This window comes from Podarcis raffonei, chromosome 12 (assembly GCF_027172205.1).
Source record: "Podarcis raffonei isolate rPodRaf1 chromosome 12, rPodRaf1.pri, whole genome shotgun sequence".
Lineage (NCBI taxonomy): Eukaryota > Metazoa > Chordata > Lepidosauria > Squamata > Lacertidae > Podarcis > Podarcis raffonei.
Genome location: NC_070613.1, coordinates 42554660 through 42573751, shown reverse-complemented (window position 1 = coordinate 42573751; position 19092 = coordinate 42554660). Strand labels below are relative to the sequence as shown.

At 46.1% G+C, this 19092-nt stretch overlaps 1 protein-coding gene across 4 annotated transcripts in view; it reads left to right on the top strand.

The window, feature by feature from the left end:
- The window catches only part of EOMES (eomesodermin), a 149627-nt gene extending 132080 nt beyond the window's left edge, over nt 1–17547 (top strand). For 3 of the 4 annotated variants that reach the window (XM_053410577.1, XM_053410576.1, XM_053410578.1), the window contains 5 exons: nt 13353–13507; nt 14206–14327; nt 14604–14762; nt 15213–15274; nt 15865–17547. In XM_053410577.1, the coding sequence (XP_053266552.1) occupies nt 13357–13507; nt 14206–14327; nt 14604–14762; nt 15213–15274; nt 15865–16600 (1230 nt within the window). In that variant the 5' untranslated portion in view covers nt 13353–13356 and the 3' untranslated portion in view covers nt 16601–17547. Of the gene's footprint in view, nt 1–10888; nt 11973–13352; nt 13508–14205; nt 14328–14603; nt 14763–15212; nt 15275–15864 lie in introns of those variants that run through there. The other variant, XM_053410575.1, reaches the window with a different exon arrangement.
- The last annotated feature ends 1545 nt before the right edge of the window (nt 17548–19092 follow it).

Sequence of the window (19092 nt, the reverse complement as noted above, 5' to 3'; positions counted from 1 at the left end):
CCTCTAAATGGCTGCAGATTACTCCAATTAACAAATGAATTGACTCTCCACAGAACACTAATATGGCAACATGAAACAACTGACTTCAAAGTTTAACCATTCTAGCCTGCTATAGAATTTCCTTTCAAACAAAGGAGATGGTGTGTGTTTTCTGCTACCGGTTCAAGTCTGACTTCAAAGCTGCGAAAGTGAACAAAAATGTGATATAGTTTAGTTGCTTAAGAAGCTAGGCTATAACCCAAGAAGGTCCTAATTCAACTTTTACGTCTGCTGTGGATTCATAAGCTGGGAGCAGGCAATTCCCTCTTGCTCAATTACCCATCCCTAAAATGGGGATGATAATAATACAGAGTACAGTCGTACCTTGGAAGTTGAACAGAATCCATTCCAGAAGTCTGTTAGACTTCCAAAACATTCGGAAACCAAAATGCAGCTTCTGATTGGCTGCTGGAAGCTCCTGCAGCCAATCAGAAGCCCCATCGGATGTTCGGCTTCCAAAAATAGTTCTCAAACCGGAACAGTCACTTCTGGGTTTGTGGCCTTCAGGAGCCAAAATGTTCGAGAACTAAGCTGTTCGAAAACGGAGGTACGACTGTAGTTGTAAAAAGGACTTCACCCATGTATGGGAAGAACTTTGAACATGATGAGAAACCAGTATTTCTGCTCTACTTTGAATTTGTTGTCTCAGGAACAGACTGGACAAATAGATTGTGGGTTTCCCATCCCCATGCGGTAATCTTTTCATGGCACATGAGTTGAGATGTACGCACACAGCCACTACACCACAGCAAATCTTGCCCAGTTTGTTCAGGGGAAGGCCATTGGCTTTGCCTGCAGAAGGTCTCCTATTTTCCAGAGCTAGGACAAACACCTAGAGAACCAATCCATGCAAACACTATTGAGCTAGAAGAACCATTGATCAGACTTGGTATAAAAAAACTTCCAGAGCTCCTCTGACAATTTCAAAAGAAACAAAAGGGATAGAAATGAAGGCCGAGAGGGAGTGATCTGAGGTTAAAGGCTCTGGTTTTCTGATGCTGCTTCAACACAAGGAAGGAAGGAAGGAAGGAAGGAAGGAAGGAAGGAAGGAAGGAAGGAGAGGTGTGAAATTCAAGAAGCAGTGAGTTCCAGAACAGAGAGATGACAGACACATACGAAACTTGAGAGTTAGACACAAGAAGGACTAGCAATGCAAGAATGACAATAAAGAGAGAAGAAGAGAAGCTAAAGGAGGAGGAGTCCAGGTGTGCAGAGATCTAAAAATACAAGGTAAAATGGATCCAATTAAGGAACCATTGGAGACATTGAATGAAGAGAGTGTAACGAAGGAGAATCGCGGCCCAATGAGATAGAGGGGGGAAATGACCACCAGCACTAGTCAAACACCAACCTTGGTTAAAAATGAGATTTCTAAAAAGTGTGTATATGTGGATCTCTCTGTCATGTGGTCATAAGATCAGGACAGTGCCAAAATTCACACTTGATAACTTGGTGTCTAAAGGTTGTGCATGTAAAAGCCTCCTCAGGGGGAAATGAAGGTCATGCCATTTCACTGCCTGTGCAATGGCAGCATCCCCTGCTCCCACTTCCCTACCTAGATAATGAGGGAAATAACCTTTTATCAACCTGATTATACAAAGCGCCATAAATGAGCAACAAAGGTGAATTTTTGCCTGCAGTGGTTGTAGGACAAGGGATTGGATGAGTCCAAACAAGTCCAGATTACTTGAGCAGGCTAGTTGTGCCAGGCAGTGTATGATACGGGTATTGATGGTTTTCCTTTATCTTTGGCTACATCACTGTTGTTGCAAATTCCTGAATATTCATCGCGGAACGGATTCTTTTCGTCTTGCGAGGCACCACTGTACTGCAGCCTAAGAATCTGTTCAACAGCCTCAGCTTTTGTAGCTGGAGTCAATCAGCACTCCACTCTCCCAGGCCAGATGGGAAAGGGCCAGCAAGGCAGGGTGCAGGTCTCTCTGTTGGTCTATTGAAGCAAAACCAGCAACAAAGCACTGTTAGGGACTAACACAGTTATTGTGGCATAAGTTTTCATGAACTAGAATCAACCGCTTTATCAGCCACATGAAGCGCAGTTCTTAATTGGCAGGTATATAGATGAAAAATATCTACTTCATATAGTGAAATCTGGTACCTTCCATGGTGCAAAGGAGTAGCTATGTTAATCGTTTGTATCTATGTGTGAGAAGGAGAGAACTTTTGTGGACTTCTGTGACTTTGCAAGCTGCATTGCATCTGTGTGTGTGTGTGCGCGCGTGTGCATGCGCACGCATGCAGGAGGGGGTTATTTTACCTGTCTAATTTCACCTGTCTGTTGTTCAGCTATTTAAAAATCTAGGAACCCTCCAGGGGTGCGGAGGAGTTGCCACACTAGGAAAAAGGTTAGCTGTTATTTTAGCACGGCTAATACCCATTACATTTTCTTTCTTAATGGTGCTTATATTTATAGTTTCTTTTGTCATGTCTAGTTAATAATAATAAATTTTATTTATACCCCGCCCTCGCCAGCCAAGGCCGGGCTCAGGGTGGCTAACAAGCAATAATAAAAACAAGTTGAATGAGTACAACTTAAAAACAAGATTAAAATACAACATTAAAACATTGAAACATTAAAATGCAGCCTCATCACAGGAGGAGAAAAGAAAAAAGAAAGTTAGGGAAAAGTCAGTTCAGAAGTTTACAAAATGTAAATATTTCTAGAAGACTGTACAAAATAGTACAGCTAAATCAAAACATATAGCTCTAAAATATGTGATGTAAACAGATAGAGAAGGTAAATAATAAAAATTAAAGAGAAAAACAATAAAACTAACCAGATTTAGAGGAGAATTATAGAGGAGAATATATGGGGAATAGGGTCATTGTCTCTGATTTTAAATCCGAAACAGATTTAATTGACAATTGCAACTTTGAAATATATTTCATCCTAGTTGACGTTTTAAACCCTATGGAACCAATCCTGCAAAAGCATATGTCCATTTTAAATTGCCTTTTGCTTCAGTGCAATGATTCATAATGCATAAAATAAAGAGTGTTAATCAAATATTTTACAGGATCAGGGTCATTTAATTTTCAACTTCTTAAAGAGTTTTGCTTTAAGACACATCATTTGAGACAGAACTATGTGATAATTAATAATATAATCAAGCTATTAGTGGCTGCCATGTATTCTTTTCCTTGTAATTAAAGAACAACTGAATTAATATTTCTTCCTTGTTGGTGCAGAATTGCAGATATTGTAGAATTGTCATGTAGCTCTGTAACAGTCATATTCCAGCCTGGTCCCTCTGGGGAAGAGCAACTTGGCCACAACATCTCTTGTTGTGCGTACAAGAGTATACCCATCTCTTGTGCCCTCACTTTCCCTATTTGAGGTACTTGCCACCACCAGATAAGAAATTACTTATTTGCCAAGCTGGCCATTCTCAAATAGCCTCCAAAATTTTCCTGGAGTTTCTCTGAAAACTTCCTTAGGTGGCGTGATTATCAAATTTCTAATCATGAGAGTATTTAGAATAAACTGAGACCACAGATGTTTTATGAAACAAGAAATGAGTTTACTATGATGGAAGAAATTGAAAAAATATGGAGTTCTAGGGGCTGCCACCCTTGTTTGCATTGCTCACCAACCCAGCCTGCCCCCCATTAGACCTCACCGCCACCACCCCTGTCATTACAGCTTGCTCCAAACTCAACTTCACTATCTCTTACAAAAGTGGTGTGGAATCTTTTCTGACAGGACAGCCAGATCTTTATTTCCCCCAGGCTGGGCAGGCCAAAGGTAACAGATGCTTATGGCTGCCCACCTGTCAATCACCTGATGTCCTAGTGATGTCAGGTACGCTTCCTTATGATGCTGTGACTGTTAGGACTTCAAAGTGAGCCATGGAACTTTCAAACCTCCATGGGGTTTGATACTGGGGCTGGCAGCGAGTGCCCATCTGCCCCTGTAGCTGATGGGTAAGTGGGATCAGGCCTTTAAACAATCCTCTCCACGCTTCTCCTTCAAACCTCCCCAGAGGTTCGAAAAATAGGGTTTGCAGATCTTGAGAAAGGTGCAATCCTGCCACCCGTTCGCTGATGGGGTGGCAGCACACCTTCAAATACCCCCCTCCAAGCTTCTCCTTCAAACCCTCAGTGCTTGAGAAAATACATATATGAGAAAAGAGTTCTGTTGAAATTTTACAAAGTGGTTTTATTTATTGCATCTTCTTTTCCTATTATTTACATTTCATCAAAACTATAAATTACTGATGTTGTACGCTGAAAGAAAATCAGATGAAAATGATGCACCGGTGGAAGGGACACGGGTGGCACTGTGGTCTAAACCACAAAGCCTAGGGCTTGCCGATCAGAAGGTTGGCGGTTCAAATCCCTGCAATGAGGTGAGCTCCCATTGCTCAGTCCCTACTCCTGCCAACTTAGCAGTTTGAAAGCACATCAAGTGCAAGTAGATAAATAGGTACCACTCTGGCAGGAAGGTGAACAGCATTTCCGTGTGCTGCTTTTGTTCGCCAGAAGCAGCTTAGTCATGCTGGCCACGTGACACGTAAGCTGTACACCAGCTTCCTTGGCCAATAAAGCGAGATGAGCACCGCAACCCCAGAGTCATTCGCGACTGGACCTCACGGGCAGGGGTCCCTTTACCTTAAGTTAGCAAAACTGTATAAGACAAGTGCAAATACGTGCTTGAAATGTAAAGAAGAAGAAGGTACCTTTTACCATATGTGGTAGTCGTGTAAGGTAATAAAAGCATTCTGGGAAATGATATATAATGATTTTTTTTTTAAATGTTCAAAATAACTTTTGTAAAAAAAAAACCACAACCAGAAGCATTTTTATTAGGAATTGTAGGTACCGACATCCCAAAAGAGCAGAAAATACTTTTTATGTATGTAACAATAGCCGTATGGATGTTACTAGCCCAGGGATGGAAAGAAGACAAAGTCCCTACCAGAGAGGAATGTCAAACCAAGCTGATAGACTGCCGAAATGGCAAAACTGACCTGAAAGCTCAGAAACCAAGAAGACAAAAACTTCAAGAAAGAATGAGAAAAATTTATAATTTATTTAGGAGACCACTGTAAGCAGATGAAAACATTATCAGGATTCTAATAACACTTGTAATGTAACAAATATTATAGACAATATGGAGAGATATAAAATATAGATTATGAAATAATATGCAGTTAAAAATGTCAACAATAGGATCCATGGAGGGGAGGGCGGGAAGTCTGGAGATTCAGAGAAATCTCTATATATGGATATGTACTTGGTATTTTAATAACTCTACACTTGTAAAATCAAATAAAAATGATTTCAAAAAACAAAACAACAACAAATTACTGAAAAAGAGCTGGTGCCTTGGGTGCCATTAAGATATTAGATCTGCAATCCTGAGCCCTATTAGGCTTCAGACTTGCGTCCAAGTAAACATTATGTTTAAAATTAGGAAGTGTGGATTAGATAATTGACCTGTTCAGAGCCTTGAGTGTGTCCCATTAGAAGGTGCTTTGCACTCTGAGCCTCTTGAAAAAATAATCCTAAGGGAGGAATGAACATAAGAGTCACCATCCAGGGGTCCTGACATGACATTAACAGCTGTGTCCCAGGCAGAAACTCAAAGGTGGGTGGAGATGAGTCTGGGAAAACATTTCACTTTTTGAATTTGTTTGCTAAGAACCTTTTGTTAAGTGAAGAGGAAGACAGGAATGGCTTCTGAACTTAGTAATACAGTGGAACCTCATGTTATGTATCGTCCTCCTAGTGAACACTTCGGGTTATGAGCTCCGCTAACCCAGAAGTAGATGCTCCCAGTTGCGAACTTTGCCCTGCGATGTGAGTGGAAGTCGTGCAGCGGCAGCGGGAGGCACCATTAGCAAAAGCACGCCTCATGTTAAGAACAGTTTCAGCTTAAGAACGGACCTCTGGAACGAATTAAGTTCATAACCGGAGGTACGAATGAAGTTCGTAACTGGAGGTACCACTGTACTCAGGTTTAACTAAAAGGAACTGTGGCATTGGGTGATGTGGAATGCTTGTAGCTGCCATCACCTTTACTGCTGTGTCTCAGACATTAGTACTATATGGCACATAATAAGAATCCATTTCCTTAACACTAGATAGGCAGGTGCTTTGGACCAGTGGTTCCCAATTAGCTAAGTACTGAGGACCTCCTGTCTTTCAAAAGCCAAGTCATGGACCCCCTACTTTTTTGGGGGGGAACGAAACCTCTATGGTAGTTTTTGTTCTGTGAATGGTGCCCCAGACCCCCGGTTGGGTTATGCAGACTTCCTGGTATCCATGGACCACCAATTGGCAACCACTGCTTTAGACAGTTCATAGACAGGGTGTGATGGTAGCATTATTATGGAAACCTGAACTGAATTAAATGTGGTCTGCACAAGTTACTGGGTTTGAAATAGCAATTAAGACTTCCCAGCAGATATATGATTTCAGATTATATTCCCAAAGATGGGACAGGTCAGCCATGGCATGTTCCTTCTCTCCAACACCCTTAGGTGCAACCTGAAACCTGCAGAGCACCTACAGAGCCTCATGTACTAGGCATGCCTACAGCACTTCATCTTGAAAGTGCACTGTGACCAGATGCAGACTCCATGGCTTCAACATCAGCCAATATATGTATTTTTCTCTTCTCCCCACCCACCTTCCTTTGCTTTCCCTCTGGCCTGAAGAAGAGTTGTGGAGAACTCAAAAGCTTGCACACTGCTTGGTGTCATTTTGGTTGGCCTAATCAATATGTCGCTCTACTGTAGATTTTGGAAGTTCACTATTTTTGTTTACGGTGGTGGTTTGTCGTGATTTGATCTTGTAGCATTCCTCACACTACTTGCTTAGTTTTCCTCCTAGAACAGCTTGGTGGTCTACATAACATACCCATAGAGAGAGAGAGTCATTGAGGCAGTTTAAAGACTAATAGATTAATTACTGCATCAGCTTTCATGGACTAGAGTTCACCTTACCCAGTGTATAGTATCTGATGTGTCAGGATTCGGTGAGAATTTAGTAAAAAGGCAAAGCCATTGTGTACAGGTCTGGATCTGCAAAAGTCTGCAGACTGCCTCCAGCCAGCAGCCAGATCTCTGTAGCTAATAATGGGTCTGGATTACACCCTAAATCTGGGTCAGTTTAGAGCATCCAAAAAAGAGTAAGTCAGCTTCCTGTCCCGATTTAAATTCCATAAAATGGGTTAGGATTTTCCTAGCCCTCAGGACAAAAAAAAATCCGTGGAGGAACTTGGCCCTCAAGGTTGCATTACGGAGGGCTCTTTCTAGTTCAAATGAATGTCAGGTTAAATACCCCACCCCCGTTGTACCTTTGTCAAACAAGCATGGGGAGGATGCTAACCAAAGAAAGGTGAGTTTAACCAAAATGCAAGCAAAAAGGAAAGGAACACATGACGCAGTTAGACAAATCGCTCTGCTTCATAAACAGCGAAAGGATGTACGAAATAAGTTTAAAAGGTGAGCGTAGAAACCAGAAACGCCGAGTCCTTCCTGACTTGGCTTGCTCTTGCCTCTCTCCAAGGTGCTGATTGACTGAGCATTGTAAGCAAACCATTCTGTTCCCTCCTTGTGACTTTGGTTATAAATTTATGACTAGAGCCGCTTCAGCTGCGACTGGGTCTAAGGAAATTTCATCCCAGCAGTTCAGCCTACAACGCAACAGAGTGTCCTTGCAACGGAGTGTGCCGGAAAATGCAGCTTTTAAATGCAACCTCATACAGTAGTTGAAAGTAGCTTCTGTTGGAATATATGGGGCGGTTCTCCTATAGATCGGGCTGCAAAGAGCGAGTAGGTTACAAACAGACGCTAATGACCTTCGCATTCTAACAGCTATGTATGATTGCTTCACTGACCATTAGTTTTGAGTTCTGAACAAATTTGCTGTAAATCCCGGGTGGAGACTCTAGACTGTAGGAGCAGGTTTGTGGATTTAGGGTCCCGAAAGAAAGAAAGAAAGAAAGAAAGAAAGAAAGAAAGAAACCAGAATAACATTGCCTTTTATTTTAATGTGTACTTTTTAAACTATGTAACTCCAAATAACTGGAAGTTTTAACAAGAGTAGTGTATGTACGTTTGTAGTAGCTACAAGCTGGGAAGAAGGGGAGCGATAAATCCAATGATATCGTCTGAAATTATTTCCTGTGCTGCCCAGTCTTATACATGTTTACTCCAAAGTAAGTCCCCCTTTAACACCCAGATGAGACTGTTTAAGAATGCAACCTTCGTCTTGAGCTTTTTTCAACATATTCCCAAAGGGCATCGCTTTCAGTCGGAGAAGTATCTGATTTGGCAACTAAAGTCAATGCCAGAGTAAACAGCAAGACAAAACTTCTGTTCCTTGTTGATCGCCCCAATCCAAAACATTGTGTCCTGCTATTTGTTGGTTGGAAGGACAGAGTATGTACTCCTTTTGCTTCTTTTTCGAAGAAATCGGTGCACATATATTTAAGAACAACCAACAATCGTGTGTTACAAGCCAAATGTTGTGGCTTAAAGGAAAAGAGACGAATTCTCTGCAGACCAGATAAGCTGCTTTCGCAGTGAAAGGAGGAACTAACTTCAAGGGCTTACTTGAGAGTAAATTCCACGGCAGTCCGTAGAAAGAGTTTCTATCTAAGCATGGTCAGGATCCGTCTGTAATCAATGTTTTATAAAACGGAACGGGGAAGGAACTTCTTTTGCTATTATTTACTATTTATTAATGCTAAGGTATTTTTTTCAAGGTTTAGCAATTGCGATGTTAAAATTTCAGGCATTAAAGAAATGTAACCACGTTTGAAGATGAGCAAAGGGTAGCTTTTGAAGTCTCTTTGAAAACTGATTTTAAAAAAAGAAAGAACTAAAACAAAACGTTTATTCCCTTCTGTCAGAAACCTAGGGAATTAAACCTATATTATACGAATATCGGTAGGTCTTCAGACCAACAGGTTTAATCTCTTCCTATGCAAATTAAATATTTTATAACAACTTGCATCGGCCTAATATCCGCAAAGCGCTGACGCCCGGACGCCTAATATGCCCTGGTTTGCAAGAAATAAAGACTTGGGGAAGAGAGAAAGAAACTGCAAATTCGAAGTGGGATTTTGTTGTTGTTGCTCTCCGTACTGGAGCTCCTCGTTCCTGTCCCTGTTTCCATTTGCAAATATCAAGCTTTTGCGCGACGGAATGAAATAAGAGACTCAGCTAGAAGCAGTTTCAAGAATAGGCCGCCGGACCAGCTCGGCAGCTCCACTTCTTGCTCCGCCACCGTCCCTTCGCATCTTTCTCAAATGCAATGTTTGTGCCACTCCAGATGCCTTTGTGCAAGAGAGGTGTTTGTTTTGTGTGTTGCTTTTTTAGGTGACAGTGTACCACTGGAAACATCTCCCCCAAACCGCCCCATCCCGGGTCCTCTCTCAGATCCCGGAAACTCAGGAGCCGGTTCCACGGGTCTTTCTCTTGCGCAAGCCTCGCTGAGACGAGCACTGCGCAAGAGAAGCGCGAGCCTCGCTTGCCCGCCTGAGCCTGCTTCTCCCCCGCTTGGGCTCTGAAACGCATCAGGCTCAGCTGAATCGCCAGCGAAATCTGGAAAGCTTTCCTCGCTTTTTTCTTGTTCGTGGGACGGGCCATTTCGCCTCCCTCCTTGCTTGCTTCGTTCAGGACGAACGAAACCGAAGCAGCAGACGATCCAGATCCAGACCAGATTCCATCCTTGCGCGTATTTTCTTAAGGGAAAGCGCTTTCGCGGGGAAGGAACTTGAAAGAAGCGAGTTATGTTAGCCGTCCGATTCGCTCGGGCCTAGAAAGGAGTCGTCGGGCTGCTGTGGAATATCTGTGTATCGCCCTGCTTCCTTCAGACGAGGGAAGCCAGATCTGTTTGTTTTCAGCAGCAGCCAATTGCCTTGGCAAAGCCTTTCCCCTTCCCCTGTCCTCTCCCCCCCCCCTCCCGGGCTTCTCTTTCTTCCTCTCTCTCCCTCCCCCTTTCAAAGCGAGGGGGAAGAAGGAGGCGAGGGTGTTCTGAAGCGAGAGCGCGACTCGTCCTTTCCCTCCCCCGCCTGGTTTAAAGGAAATCCCGGCGAAGGTGTGAAGTGCTCGGCAGGTCTTGCACAAACACATCCCGACGCAACTGCCGCGGCGTATAAAGCGGGGAAGGGGGGCGGGCGCGACGGCTTCGACGCGGGGAGAAGGGAAGAGGCCGGACTCCGGCCCGAGACGCGTTAATGGGGCCCGTCGCCTTTTCGAGGGGAGGTGTGGAATGGGCCCCGTCGCCTCTTCCCTCCTCCCGCGCTGACAGGGCTGAGGGGAGCCTTCCAACGCCGCTGCTGAGGGAGTTTTCCGAGGCCGGCCAGCCCGGGAAGGCGAGGCCCCCCTCGTCGACGAGGGAAATGGCCGCTTAGGACGCAGACGGCCCCGCTGAGCTCTGAGGCGTCGGCACCCTTTTCATCTCCTCCCCTCAGAAAGTTGACTTGCGGCCTTCAAAGGACGTCGCCAAAAAAAAACAGGCCTCGCTTTTACATTTTAAGGGAAGCTTTAATCGTAGTGTTTTTTGTTAGCCAATGTCAAGTAGGGGCTACTCTAAATACCCAGCAGCTTCTGCCCACACCCCGCCTCATAAAGTCCGTGTAAAGTTCCATGTAAAGAATTGAGGGGGCTGGTGTGTGGGATCTTTTAAAAATTATTTTAAAAAGCACTTAAGAGTCGCAGGTGACTTGTTCCAATTAGTAGCTGTCTAATTAAATTAGTGTCACCGAGACCAGCCAATAGGTGGGCGAGGGAAGGAGAGGTTCGCCGGCGAATGGAGCCGCCTCCAAGCCCCTCCCCGGCTGCGGGAGAGGAGCGCGCGCGCGCGCGCCTATAAAAACGCTCCTCGGCTTGGTCAATCGCAGTCAATTGTGTGGCATTTAAAGGCGGGAAGGTCAGGTGGGTGGGGGCGGCTTCTTCTTTTTGTAAATGAGGTTACCACAGAAGGCGGCCCAAGCCCTTGTTCGGTGCCTTTGAGGGGAACCGAGGACGTTGTTGTGTCGCCGGCTGAGGCGAAGTAAGCGCCTAGTTTTGCGCCTCCCGGCAGAGCCGCTCTCTCGGAGTTGTGAGGGGACTTCTGGGGGCGGGTGGCGAGCGGGGCGGCTCCTCTGAGGCGATGCAGCTGGGGGAGCAGCTCTTGGGCAGCCCGGCCAACCTGCCCGGCGCCCCCTTCTACCCGCTGGAGAGCGCGGGCGGCCGCGGCGGCGGCAGCTCGACGCGCCACCTCAGCTCGGGGTCTCCGCCGCGCCTGGACTTGGACAAGGGCGCGAAGAAGTTTGGCGGCGCCTCGGGGCCTCCGGCGGCCGGCCTGCTGGGCGAGGCCGAGGCGGCGGCCGACACGCCTCCCTTCGCCGCCGCCGCCGGCCAGGTTCCCGCCAAAGCGACCTCGGGGGCCGACGGCGGGCGCAAAAGCTCGCCTTGCCCGGCGGAGGAAGAGCCTCTGCCTCCGGCTCCGGCGCCGGCGCGCTACACTCTGGACGGCCTGAGCCCCGAGCGCTACTACCTGCAGTCGCCCGGCCCGCAGGGCGGCGGTGGCGGCGGCGAGCTGGGCGGCCCGTGCGCCCTGTTCCCTTACGCCGGGGCGGCGGGCGGCGCGCAGCCAGGCTCCATGTACCCGGCGTCGGGCGGCGCGCGCTACCCGTACGGCTCGGTCCTGTCTCCGCCGGGGGGCTTTCCCAGCGCGGCAGGCAGGACGCCCTTCGCGGCGGCGGCCGGCGCCTACCAGTACGGCCAGGGGGCGCCGCCCGGCAGCCTCTACAGCCCCTACCCGGCGGCGGCGGCGGGCTCGTGCGGCGGGCTGGGCGCGCTGGCGATGCCCGGCGGGGCGGGCGCGCTCCGAGCCCAAGTCTTCCTGTGCAACCGGCCGCTCTGGCTCAAGTTCCACCGGCACCAGACCGAGATGATCATCACCAAGCAGGGCAGGTAACGCCGCTGCTTGTCTCTTTCCTGGGGAGTCGGGGGGGGGGGACGGGACTGCGGGACCTGGGGCAGATCGGATTTGCGAGGAAATGGCGCAGAGTTAATCCGTTGGGGAGAGCGGCTCGAGGAGCTTTCGGCGCGGGATCTCATCAAATTAAGAAAGAGCTGGGAAAACTGATTTAGTCTTAAGGGATCCGGAGCTGAATTGGTTTGCATTTGCTCTCTGTATTTGCGTGCCTGTCATCAGGTGTGTCCCAGCTCTCCCCGGATTGTCAACAGTTGTTCTCTCCCCCGCCTCAAAGGTTTCCCTGTGCACATTTACCCGAGAGTAATTGCCATTGGACACAGGGGGGCTTCAATAGGAAACTAACATGCGCAGGTTTGCCCTCTGAAACTCGTTTTTTTTCCAGTTCACGTACTTAAAAGTATACGCTAATGGGGGGGGGCGGGATTTGATTTAAAAGAAATAAAAAAAACTTTTATTTTTTTAAAGAAGAAATTTCTTAAATCGAGCTGTGTAGTGCCGGTCTTTTTAAACATCAGAAAACCGAACTTGCTTTTGCTTGGAAATAAAATCCGATCGTAATAAGGTTCTTTTTCGTTAGTTTACGATCGGGACGTTAAACTGGAGGAGGAAGGCAACGCCCTGGATTTATGGCACTAGCGAGGCCAACCAAATTTCAGGATTTGAGGGATTTGGGGTTCTGGAGTGCAATTATAACATATGACTGGTCGATCGAAACCTTCCCCACCGAAATCATCCTTGTGCTTGATTCTAAGTAGGAAAGACATACTTGTAGGGTTTCTTTCTATCTCTCCCCCCCCCCCCCAAATTTAAACATATATGGTTTCTTGTGTTCCCTAAACCGGCACTATCAGTCCTTCCATCATAATTGTTGATTGAGATAAAAGAATTGGGGACGGGGTGGGAAACAGAATGTGCCATTAGTTTCTGTCCGAAGAGCCTGGGAATTCTGTGCATGTGATATATAAATTATAACCTAGGGCAAGCGAGGGTTTGGAACTATTCCAGCCTTCGGATCCGGGTCTACTTGGGATGGGATTGGTGGTGTCTCTCTTTCTTCGAGGTGCTGCATTTGAAAGGCTGCCCTCTCCGATCTTTCCTTCCGAGGCCGTCGCTCTGGATGTTCGCAGAAGAGAGCGAGACTTGGAGCCAAAGCCTCTCGTGGCGGCTCTCTCTAAATATAAACCCCGCGAGGGGAGCCGCCATCTGCCTCCCGCTCTCGGTCCAGGCGCTAGCCGAGGCCGGAGCGCGCTGCCAAAGAGCATCGGCGGGGGCTCCTGGCTCAGGGATGCAGGCGGCCTCGATTCCCTTTTTCTAAATGCGCGCCTTCCCCCCTTCCTTTCTCTTTCCAATACCAGGCGGATGTTCCCCTTCCTGAGCTTCAACATCACCGGCCTCAACCCCACCGCCCACTACAACGTCTTCGTGGAAGTGATCTTGGCGGATCCCAACCACTGGCGCTTCCAAGGGGGAAAGTGGGTGACGTGTGGCAAAGCCGATAACAACATGCAAGGTAAGCGGTTGGGGAACGGGCAGGCAAGGAGACTTTTTTTCTCTCATGCCTTCAGCTTCCTTCCATGCCTTCATTGCTTCATCCAGAATCCAGATGCAAAGCTCTTTATAGACAAGGAAGGCAGGGAAATTAATTGCCTTGTCATACAGCCTTTTGAAATGTGACTTCTCTGAATCTAAAGGAGATGAATCCTCTCCAGAAAGCGACTGTGCTTTTTAAAAAAGGGGGTTTGGAGGACTCCTTTACTCCAGCTTGCTAGGAAATTAAAGGAAGGCTCAGCACAGTGGCGTAGCGTGGGTTGTCAGCACCCGGGGCAAGGCAAGTAATTTGCGCCCCCTAACCCGTGGATTTGCGCCCCCTAACCCTAACCCCCAGATGTTGCGCCTGGTGCGACCGGCCCCTCTGCACCCCCCACGCTACGCCACTGGCTCAGCATTTTTCCTTCTTTCCCTTTCATGCTCATGGTTTTATTATGGACCCTGCAGACTCCCTGCCACTGAAAGCCAATGGCTGCAACCCAGCATCCTATTAGATGTGCATTCTTGTGTGCAAGTATTTCCTTTGTCGTGGCACACAAGAGAGAGTGCATTTCATCTTGATGTTATGTCTGATTTGGGGAAATGTCTAATTTACACAAGTACACGTAGGAGAGATGAAATGCACCTTTCCCTGACTCTCGTCTTCTTTCCATCTTACAGGTAACAAGGTTTATGTTCATCCTGAATCTCCCAACACTGGAGCCCACTGGATGCGACAAGAGATCTCTTTTGGAAAACTAAAACTAACTAATAACAAAGGGGCCAATAATAATAATACTCAGGTAAAACAACACACTTAAATTTGGTTTGCTTAGTTGATCTGTGGTTCCTGGAACCTGAAGGAAGATTCAGTAGGTTTTTGAAACAGGTCTCCAGTAAATTCTGAATTTGCTGGAGTCATCTCGACAGTACATCCCTTTTTAAAAGTTATAAATTGGCATGTGGACATGGGAATTAGTGCCATATTAAAGGCTTGCAAAATTTGAAAGTCTCCTTCCCTATGTCAGGTGGATTTAAAAAAAAGTATTGTGCACTAACTCAGCGTTCATCTTTTCCAGATGATAGTACTTCAATCTCTGCATAAATATCAGCCTCGTCTCCACATTGTGGAAGTGACAGAAGATGGTGTTGAGGACATGAATGACTCCTCTAAGACACAGACATTTAACTTCCCTGAAACGCAATTCATTGCTGTGACTGCATATCAGAACACTGATGTAAGGATAAAATATGCTTGGTATGCTAAATAGCTTTTATCTGGGGTGTGCTATGATTACCCTTCATAAATTAAGAGGTAAAATAGGAACACAAAAAAGAGAGTGATAAACGGAGCTTTAAATACTTTTGTTAACTGGAAGCAAGGGGTGGTATTCAACTGAGTTTTACTCCAAGTAAACCCATTGAAATTAATGCACCTAGCTTAGTTGTGTTCATTTCAGTGGGTATACTCAGAGTAAAACATAGTTGAATACCACTCAAGCAGCTCCACATCTGTCTGTTTTACCACTGCTGTAGATATAATTGTTAACTTGATTTCCTAAAGAAATACACAAAAGCTTTCTAAATAAGTACCTCTCCTTTTTGCATGTACAAAGGAAATTATCATCGTCTTTTTACAGATTTTGAGGTATCTAAGTAGACACCACTATTTTGTCTTTACTTTTCAGATCACACAGCTTAAAATTGACCATAATCCTTTTGCAAAAGGCTTTCGGGACAACTATGATTCGTAAGTAGTATTCTCATCTCTATGTGGTACAAATAATTCTATTCTATAAAAGTGCAGATTTTTAAAAGTATATTAATTTAAGAGCTTTTGTATTGGTAGCTAGCAACAATCTTCAAAGTGTCTTACTTGAGAGCGATGGAACTTTCTTCTAAGCAGAAATAGTCTCCCATCTAGGTGAAAATGAATGTTAGATTGCAAACTATTTCAGCTCTTCACTTACCTAAATTGCAGCAGAGGCAGCTGGGTTTGCAGAAAGTAAAAGTAGCACAAAATTTTATTCTGGAATAAGGTCTAAATTTGCACACACACCACTGCAAATAAATAAATAAATATTCATTTGTGTTTTTTTAATTTTCCTCACTTAACTAGACTTTTTACATTGCGTTTCAAAGTGAACTTAACTGGGAGAATTTGCAGAAAGTATACATTAAAATGGACTTTTATATTTGTTGACTTTAATATTGACTATATAATAAATGGCCAGTCCAGCATGATCTCCTTGGGTCTGAGCCATCCCTCCTTGCATGCTAATGCCAACATCCTAAATGGTAAAGAACAATATCTTAGGCGTTTTTCTCTTGTGTTTGTAGCATGTACACAGCTTCAGAAAATGACAGATTAACTCCATCTCCCACGGATTCTCCTAGATCCCACCAGATTGTCCCAGGAGCCCGGTACAGCGTGCAACCATTCTTCCAGGAACAATTTGTCAACAACCTGCCACCGACTAGATTTTATAACGGGGAAAGAACTGTGCCTCAGACAAACGGGCTCCTCTCGCCTCAGCAGAACGAAGAGGTGGCCAATCCTCCACAGAGATGGTTTGTCACTCCAGTCCAGCAGTCTGGGGCCAACAAACTGGACATGAACTCTTACGAAACAGACTACTCTCCTAGTACCTTACTTCCTTATGGGATCAAGTCCCTCCCCCTGCAGACATCCCATGCCTTGGGCTATTACCCTGACCCTACGTTCTCCTCCATGGCTGGATGGGGGAGCAGAGGCTCTTACCAGAGGAAAATGTCCGCTGGCTTACCTTGGGCCTCCAGGACAAGCCCCCCAGGTTTCTCCGAAGACCTGCTTTCTAAGGAGAAAGTGAAAGAAGAAATGGGGTCATCCTGGATAGAGACGCCGCCATCCATAAAATCTCTAGATTCAAACGATTCTGGAGTCTACACAGGCGCTTGCAAAAGGCGGCGACTCTCCCCAAGCACGTCCAGCAACGAAAACTCCCCCACGATGAAGTGTGAGGACATTAATGCCGAGGACTATGGCAAAGACACTTCCAAAGGCATGGGCTACTATGCTTTCTATACCAGTTCTTAAGCCCTAGTCTCTGTGTTAGAACTTGACTTGGCTATAATCTTTCAGTGGTGTTGCGGAGGTCTTTTGCACAAATGTTGCCAAAGGAACTCTTTACCTTCCCACCTTTTTGAAAAAAAATGTTCTTGTGCAATTCCATAGAAGGTGCCAAAGCTTTTTGACTGACTTCTGCAGGTAAAAAAGGGAAGAAACTGGGTAGCACTCCAAAATGACTTGGCCTCTTTACCCCCCACCCCTCCTGCTCCCCACCCCCAGCTAAGGAGACAGCGAGGGAGAATCTCTAAGCATCATTCTGATTTTAAGTGTGGCTTTCAGAAAGGGCCAGGAAAGGAGGGGGTAATAAAGCAAAGGTTGTACAATCAGGCCAGTGCGTAAGTGCTGTGCACTAACAAACAGTTTGAGGGAAGAGTTAGGTGCTTATTGAACAAATTACTACCCTATTGGATCTATTGTTGTAGCTGAATAGTGGAAATATTCAAAGTGGAGGCTTTATCAATAGAGTATTTCTTCATGATGTATGCAAAAACCAAACTTTTGGCTCAATGAATAAGCCTTGCTTTTTTCTGGGGAGATTTTAAATGACTTGGCAGAAAGTTATGGCAGTGAAGGAATCCTACACAGGTAGCAAAAACCCAGTATTAAATGTACAGCTCTGTGTTGTCTAGATATATTGTGGACTATGACAAAACATTCTGTGTAGTTCTAGTCATGGCAGTGCAGTTGAGTGTCTGAAGCCGGTGCGTGTTGGGAGTTCTTTATTTAAAACAACTTCAAAGTGGATTCTGATGCTGAGAGTACATCAAAATATATATTTATTGGTAGGTGGTGAATGTATTTTTCAGCCGTTCTGAACTGAGTGTTGTAACTCCTCTTGCTCAATCTATAAATATTATGAGACAATGCCGAGGTGGCAAAAGACTTTAAAACAAAGCATTAGTTTTATGGCGGGGGCGGGGGGTGAAGCTGAGACTTTTGTCTGTATATAATGATTTTTAATAAATGTGTTGCAATGATAGGTGCTGAATTCTGCAAAGGAGAATTGAGAGTCGGTGTGCCCTCTATCCCTTGTTAGTAATAAGTTTGCAGCAGGACCTTAGAAGCAAATTTAAAATAATAATAATTAAATGTAAAAATGTGTAAGTCTAAAGCTACTTAAAAGGCCTCCTGTGCTCCATCCCAAAGTGGGAAATCTGAGGACCCAAAGCAAAACGCAGGAATCCAGATCTTCAGTGGCTTGGTACATGCGTGATGGCCTTCAATAATGGGGAAGGGGCTCTTTCAAAGTCAGGGGGGGCCAAGCCAGGAGCCCAGCTCCTCTTCCTAACAGCTGCAGGGCTAAAAGGAAAGAGCTGCCCACTTTCTCCTGCTCCAGACACCAGGGCTGGGGAGTTTGGCAAGCTTCAACATTACCTACCCAGATATTGTGCAGGTGGGTCTGTTGGCCAGTCCTGCCAGGTGGATATTTGCTGAAGCTGGTTGCCTCTCCCTAGCATCACTCAAAAAGAAAGACGTCTAGACTGGGATGAGAGCAAGGAAGAACAGGGTCTAAAACTCCTGTTGCGCGTCAGATTAGCAATCTAGTCCTATGCAGGCTAGCGCGTCTCTGTGTGCATTTTGTCTTCTGTCGGCTGAGCCCTTTCTTTTTCCGCGTGCTTTAAATTCATTATGAATGTTTTACTTGAACTTGCGCTCCAGGTCGACGCGCCATGGACTGGGAAGCGAGGCGTATTTTTGCCTTGGCCGTCCGGGAGCCGGTGGACAAGAAGCCTTCTGCACCTTCTCTTCCCCGAAAATACAGAGAGCGCTCCCTCTCTTCCAGCCGCGCGAAGGAGATCACGAACCGGGGCTTGGCGCTCAGCAGTGCCAAAACAAGCCCTTCTGCCGGGGAGTTTCCCTGCTAGGAAAGTGAAGCAATCGAGGGAGGAGGGGAGCCCTTCCTATCCCTTTTTCTTGAGCTTTTGTTCCCATGTAAATCAAAGCGGCAGCTCTCCACCTTGCCTAGAGAGGGGCTGGTGCAACGGGAGCCCATCCTCGCGCGTTATGTATCCTCTCTCCTCTTCCCACTTGGAAAACCTGATGGAAACGCGCTACTCCCAGTTTTAAAAACTGGGCTGTGCTCTTCGCATCTACCGCGGGCAACTGCGCGGGGCCTCTTTTAATTTTCCCAATAACGGGGACGTTTAAATAACAAAAACTTTTGAAAGAGCCCGGCTTTAAAATGAAACAAATCTAAGCGCGACCTGATCCACAGCGCTCTCGCTACGGAGCGCATTGATTTAAAAGGGGACTTTAGACGGCCCCGGTGAAATGTACATCCTTGGGTCAGAGAACTAGCTGGTCGTCTTGTCACTATGGATGGGGCGCGGGGCGGGAATGCGTAAGGCAAAGCTTCCAAACGTAGATCATGTGCACTGCGATTGCTAGGTCATCTGATTCCCCCTCCCCTTGCAAACGGAACCATGCAAGGTCGCCGGAACAGAATATGCAGGCAAAGA